At 49.4% G+C, this 6387-nt stretch overlaps 1 protein-coding gene and 1 long non-coding RNA gene across 4 annotated transcripts; one reads left to right on the plus strand and one right to left on the minus strand.

Annotated features, from left to right (window-relative positions):
• Positions 1 to 1816: 1816 nt before the first annotated feature.
• On the minus strand, positions 1817 to 2356 carry LOC124663701 (translation initiation factor IF-2-like). Its single transcript, XM_047201376.1, has one exon. The coding sequence runs from the start codon at positions 2354 to 2356 to the stop codon at positions 1817 to 1819; it is 540 nt and encodes a 179-aa protein (XP_047057332.1).
• A 933-nt stretch (positions 2357 to 3289) lies between these two features.
• Positions 3290 to 4355, plus strand: LOC124668595. 3 transcript variants are annotated; one of them, XR_006991758.1, is made up of 3 exons: positions 3290 to 3640; positions 3843 to 3946; positions 4185 to 4355. It is a non-coding gene; the product is annotated as an uncharacterized LOC124668595 (long non-coding RNA). The 3 variants fall into 3 exon arrangements; XR_006991759.1 differs by lacking the exon at positions 3290 to 3640 and adding an exon at positions 3694 to 3712; XR_006991757.1 differs by lacking the exon at positions 3290 to 3640 and having other exon boundaries at positions 3779 to 3946.
• Positions 4356 to 6387: the final 2032 nt, after the last annotated feature.

The following is a 6387-nucleotide window of genomic DNA, read 5'->3' on the forward strand; positions in this document are numbered from 1 at the left end:
ACAAAATCTGGAGACAGCCGGGGGTCAACTTCTTCCCTGGCATTTCGACGTGGCGCCAGGCAATCGCAGATGAGGTCCTTCCCTGCGCTCCTAAGGTGGGAGATGGTGAACCTCTCCGCAGCTATGAGGCCCCCCTTCAATAAGCGTATCTGCCTCTTCTTCAATGGAGGCCAACCAACTTCGATGCTCCTCTCGGCAGGCCCTGGTGGCGAGGGATGGGAGCATGCGACGGTTGGTTTGGCGACGATGCAGAGGAGGTGCCCTGGGAGTTCTTGCGCACAACATGCGATGACCGTCATCGTCGCCACGATCTTCGGTCATACTAGCGGCCTGATCTCAACCTCCGCAGCGGAGGCCCTTGGATCCGTCGCTGGAGCTTGCCACACCCATGAAACTAAGTGCTGCGTCCCCGGTGTCCTTGGTGTTGCTGGCGGCTGGATCCACTCGCCAGAGAAGAGCTCGCGAGCAAACTCCTCTCTGATCTTGGCTGCAAAGCCTGGAGGTCGCTGGCGTTCTAGTGGTGGAGAGCCCGATATCCTTGATTGCATTTTCCCGTCTTCTTACAGGGTGTTTTCTGCAAAAAAAAGGCCTTATCTTCAAATAATAGGTTCTTTAAGGCAAGTGTTGTAAGGGGCCTCTTTGTAAACTTGTACCTACCACGTGTTCGAATATAATCTCCCCTGGGGTCTTCTAAGACCCCGGTACTGTTAAAAAAAACACCCACAAGTTGAGATTGTTTCTTATGTATAATTCTTAAAAATATGATATGATAACTATTTACTAGCCCCACATCTTATAATACTGCCTAGTGCCCGACAACAACTTCAGAGAAAAAAAAGGGCCATCCGCTGATTCGGCTCCAAAGAAAAAACATAGTATACATACCTTTTCGGTTTGTCTATTTGATACACGCCAAAAGTGTTGGATGTAAAAGCGCAGGAAAAAGAAACAATTGTTCTGCGCGCATAGTTTTTCATCTACATTTACGCCTTCCCACGCGCAACGGCGCAAGATATACTGTATAAGTAACTTTTACTGTATTGCAGACGCAAGAAGAAATCTGTCTTGCTTGTGTGGAAGCAAGTTGGGCAGGCTTTGGAAGCTCTGACAACCTAGATTGTGTGTCTTCCACTTGTAGTGTTTTACTAGTCGGCAGGGTGACAACCACACAGATCTACTATACAGCAGCAAGGAAATGCTAATAAACATAAAATACGTGATCAGGCGCGCGTGATTTTTATTCGAGTTGCCACTGGCCATCTACTCAGGTGTAGTAGTACTTACTCCAGTGGTCAGTGCCTCGGTGGAGTATATAAAAAATATAGTCGTACACTGGTTCCGGTGTACAATCTGCAGAGAGATCGGTGCCTGATGCAAGCATGCAGGGTTGAATGAAAAATTTCCAGAAGAATCAAGCAGCTCACAGGCTAGCAGTCAGCAAGAGACATTCAGATCAGAGAGGACATGTATGCATATGCTCTACGCTGCATAGTACCTTTTGACCAACGTCTCGAGTCGGAGAAGATGCATGAACAAGTTTGTTTGGCATGAACGTTTGAATCGAGATTATTAGATCCATCTATATAATATAAGTACTGGTTCTTCTTACTTGGCCTTGTTTTACACTTTTGCTACTGATATTTATAGCGGCACATAAATCACAGAAAGAGAGAGACGAAGAGGGAGAAGCAAAAAAATATAAAAAATAATAATGAAAATTACAGATGAACCCATGAGCTGACTCACACTCAGTAACTGTCTTGGTAGTGTGAAAAACAGCGCATCATGTCGGCAGATCTACCTCACATTCCGAGGCTCACCAGAGTAGGAGGCCGGAGAGCGCGAGAAGCAGGAGCGCGGGCCCTGACGTCGAGATGGCCGGTGCGGAGCTTTTGGCGACGTACCCCGGCGGGGGGCTGTAGTAGTAGAAGGGGAAGTAGGGCAGGAATGGGTTGGGTGGTGGCGGTGTCGGGTAGACACCGCCTCCGCCGCCGCCTCCTCCTCCGGGAGAGCCGCCAGTGGTGGGCGGAGGGTAGAAGTAGCCTCCACCTCCGCCTCCTCCACCGCCGCTGTAGTGAGGTGGCGGGGATGCGTAGAATGGGGCGCCTCCACCACCGCCGCCGCCGCCGGACGGATAGGACGGGGGAGGCGGGCACTGCGCTGCGGGGGTGACCACCGGAGGAGGCGGCGAAGGGTAGTAGGAGGGGTTGCAGGGGTTGTCGCAGGAGGCGCAGAGCGTGCATGTGGTGCCGTCCTTGAGGACGATGGTTGGGTCGCCGGCGCGCGCCGCATTGGGGAGCAGCGAGGAGAGGAGGAGGAGGATGAGTGGGAGGAGGGCCGGGAGGTGGGGAGCCATGTGGGAGGGAGCAGAGGTTGGTGATGGGTGATGGGGATGGGAGTGGGAGCGTGCGAGAGTGAAGCTGAGTGTGTACCAGTGTAGTGGAGGGGGGTACTTAATTTGGAGGGCGCCGCGCAAAGAAAAACAAGGCGCGGCGCCGGTGCGTCGTTGCTGGCTCCTCCCTCCTCTTCCTCGGTGTGCTTACTTAATCACGAGGAGAGGAGGAGTTGGTCAGTTTCGCTAGCTGCTTTCTGCGGGGCTTCTGCTGGCAGGGGACCTTTTTGCGTGCGTCAAGGCATGGTTAAACTTTTGTCTTGGATATATAGATAGAATAGATAGATAAGTGGTGACACGCACTTCCGCGTCCTGTACTGTACTACAGGTGAACTCTCTTCGTCGGTCGCTCGTCAGCTATGGTAACCAGGTGCCTGCGTGTACGTACTGCTTCGTGTGGCGACACTTGGATCCTTCTAGATCCACCGGCTGGCTGTGTCTGGGGAAAAGAACAGAGATGCGATGAGATGAGATGGCGCCGGAGACCGGAGACGGTGGATCTGTGGACGTCAGGGTGCCACACCCACACGTGGCTGGCCTACTCCTGCGCTGTGCACTGTAGTGCTGCTGTGCGCCGGTACGCGCGCGGCAGTACAAAGGCAGATGCGCTGCGGGACCGAGATGCGCGCACAGCAAGGGACGTGTCTAGTTGCTTGCCAATCTGTTTTCCGTTTCACTACAAGAAAAACAGCATGTAAAGACGTTCATTCTTTGACGCTTTTAACTTCGTCTCTACGTGTAAGTTGGCGCGGTACATAGAGACGTTTTCAAAGACGTTATGCACGTCGTCTCTACTCCAGCACGTATCCATTAAGTTCCGCTTCTATCCGCCCCTGCCCACTCCATTATCTTAACCTCCCACCCTCCTCAATTCCGCCGCACCCGCTGGACCGAAAAAAGATATCGAGTCGCCCCGAAAGAAAATAAAGGGAAATCTACCAGCCCTAGCACTCTAGCAGATTTGTGAAGGCTGCTGCCGCCGGATCTCGTCCCGGTGCTCTTCGCCAACGAAATCTCCCAGGGATCCCCTCGCCATCGTCCATTCACCTGAAGGCACTAACTCCCCAGCATGCGAGCCCACTGGCGGCGCGCGATTCCGAGGAGTCCTGAGGTAAGCAACTGCCGCCAGCCCCCTTCTCTTCCCATATCTGATCTGTGATTTTCCTGTTTTTGTTTTCCGGCGGATGTGAGATCTGTTAGGTAGCTGCCGAAACCAACGTGGCATTGGGCTGCAATCTGGAAACGGAGGTATGAAGTTCTTTTCGAGATTGGAGTGCAAGAACCTTGTAATATGAGTTCGCCTGCAACCTATTGGTTTGGGTAACTACTTCTCCAAATTGAATGAATATATACGCATTCATTGTGTTCACTCTTGCTTTTTTCTTGCTAATAAATATTTAGATGGGAAAATAGTGCAAGTTACACCGTTGCTGCTTTTCTATTTTTTCAGGACGATTTGATTTAGATTTAGTGGTTACTGGCTGACACAAGCAAAATATTGCGGCATCAAGAATCACTCCTCGACATGCTGCAACCGTACAAGGCAGAATGCGAGTAAGTTCCACCTTTTCTGACTTCAAAGTCTGTTTCATCAGACAACGCAAGCAATTATCTATTCTTCTGAAGTTTGATCTGTCTAGCAGTGCAAGCACATAAATAATCTAGTATTCTGAAGTTTATTTAGTCAAGATCTGCTCTCCACAACTTAGATTTGATTTGACATACATGCTTTATACTGAATCCTTAATGTGGTGTCGTTAGTAAAACTAATTTTCTTCTGTTTTCTACACAGGCGCTCTATGTTTCTGAACGAGGGTGGTACTAGATTGATGTAATAAAGGATTACACATATATAGTCATTTGCAGACACTTGTTAACTGCATTTTATAGCCTTTATCTCTTACATTGCCACATATTATGCCCCATCAAACTTTGTAATGTTAAAAGGTATTGCTGTTTGCAATGGTTTTATGAGCATCTCTACACAATGATTCAGTAATTATTTTCTTGCGGTAAGTATGCAGCTTTATTCAAACAAGAAGGCAAAATAGCAATGTGAAGAGACTGCTCCATTATACGGTTATTGTCACTAATGGTTTACAATTGAACTGCCCCATGGAAAGTAGAACATCTGATCGAAATTTATGACTTGCTACCTCATCTATTGATCAGTTGACTTTGTCTTGTGAAGATTTTCAAGCAACTCAACAGAAGACTTGCAAGGCGAATTACTGTAGTAGCGATGGGAACTGGGAAGCTGCTGTACCAATTGCTCCCTGCACAAACTAGCTGGAAGAAAATTCTATATGGATTTGCACGATATTTTCTGGGCAAGCTGTAATCTTTTCACAAATGTACAGTTCAATTGTAAATTGTTGCAGTTCTAAAGAAATAAAGTTAACTTCTTCCGAATAATGCATTACGCTCTTGTGCCATATTATGGTCTGTGTGATACAGTGTAAATACGATTATTTTCATATGAAGAAAAAAAAGATAAACATTTTAAAATTTTAAAAAGAACGTCTTGACATTCTTAAGGACGCCATATTGCAGTGTAGAGACGATATGGGAGGGCATTTAGAACACCGTCTCTACTGGGAATGGGACGCTTTTAAAACGTCTCATGTCATTTTTGAGACGCTTCTAATGCGTCCTTGGAGATCTTGAGACGGTGCATAAGGAGACGCTTCTAGGACGTTTTACATAAGCGACTCTATATTGGTGTAGGGATGTTATAAAGCGTGTCTAGCACCTAAATTGAACGTCTCTATATGACCTTTTTGTTGTAGTGTTTTCCGGTTCTGGCCACTAGAAATGTCTCGTTTGGTTGCTCGCCGACTCTCCGGCACCGGCGTCGTCGTCCTCTCATCGTCGACATCGGCAGCAGCGGGGCCGGAAGATCTACGGCATCATCTTGCCTTCTTCCTATCCATCAGACCATCACCAATTCACCATCTTGCATACTAGGGGATATAAGAGCATCTCCAGTCGTGTCCCCCAAAGCATTTCAACGCGTCGGACAAAAAAACATTCCCAGTCGCGTCCCCCAAAATCATTTTTTGTCAAGCGCGTCTTGATATGGTGTCCGGCACTCCGAGGCCGTCTCCGCACCACAGAGGACGCTTCAGACACGCCGGACACAACGAAAAGCGAGGCGGGCTCCCACATGTCGGCGACTATTTCCATAAACCGTTGGTTCGCACCTTTTTTTCTCGTCGCTCCTTTCCTGGCGCGCCTCCCACCCCTCCACCGCGGCTGGATTTGCCTGCCGTTTCGACGACTGAGCTCTTCTGAGAGTCGGCACCGTCGTGGCGGCTGGCACTCTCGCCGGTCGTTCCGCCGCCACCGCTTCGCCTGCGCGTTCCAGAACGCGGCGTCAAATCCGCTCCACCTCCGCGCACACAAGGTGCTTGACGACTTGCTAGGTACGCGCGATTGGCCGTTGTTCGTTGCCTCGTCTGCCGCGGTGCAATTTTAACCATTGATTTTGCTTCAGACATGGATAGCAACGACGAGATGATTGCCCTACTGCTCTAGGACGAGCAAGCCTTCGACGACGACCTCCGGGAGCATTTGCTGATGATCGCGGCCCTCCAGGACGTCCGAGGCGGAGAAGGGGAAGAGGCCGCGCCGCGGAGGATCAAGGCCGGGGAGAAACAAGTCGAAGCCCGGCGGAGGATGGAGGGGCATACCATGCTGCACAACGACTACTTCGCAGATGATGCAACACATGCCAACAATTTTTGGCGCCGGTATAGGATGAGCAAGGGTCTATTCATGAATATCCTCCACGGCGTTTGTTGACCCACAAGTATAGGGGGTGTATCGTAGTATCTTCGATAAGTAAGAATGTCGATCCCAACGAGGAGCAGAAGGTGTTGACAAGCAGTTTCGATGAAGGATTCACTATAAATGCTCACAGACAAGTATTCAGGGGGTTTTGATGTAACAGATGAATAAAGTACGAGTAAGTAAAGTGCGAGAGTAACAATTGC

The sequence above is a fragment of the Lolium rigidum genome, chromosome 6, assembly GCF_022539505.1.
Source record: "Lolium rigidum isolate FL_2022 chromosome 6, APGP_CSIRO_Lrig_0.1, whole genome shotgun sequence".
In the NCBI taxonomy this organism is placed as follows: Eukaryota; Viridiplantae; Streptophyta; class Magnoliopsida; order Poales; family Poaceae; genus Lolium; species Lolium rigidum.

Bases quoted from the DNA above. Each gene is read 5' to 3' on its own strand.
- LOC124663701 (XM_047201376.1), bottom strand. From the start codon at position 2,356: ATGGCTCCCCACCTCCCGGCCCTCCTCCCACTCATCCTCCTCCTCCTC.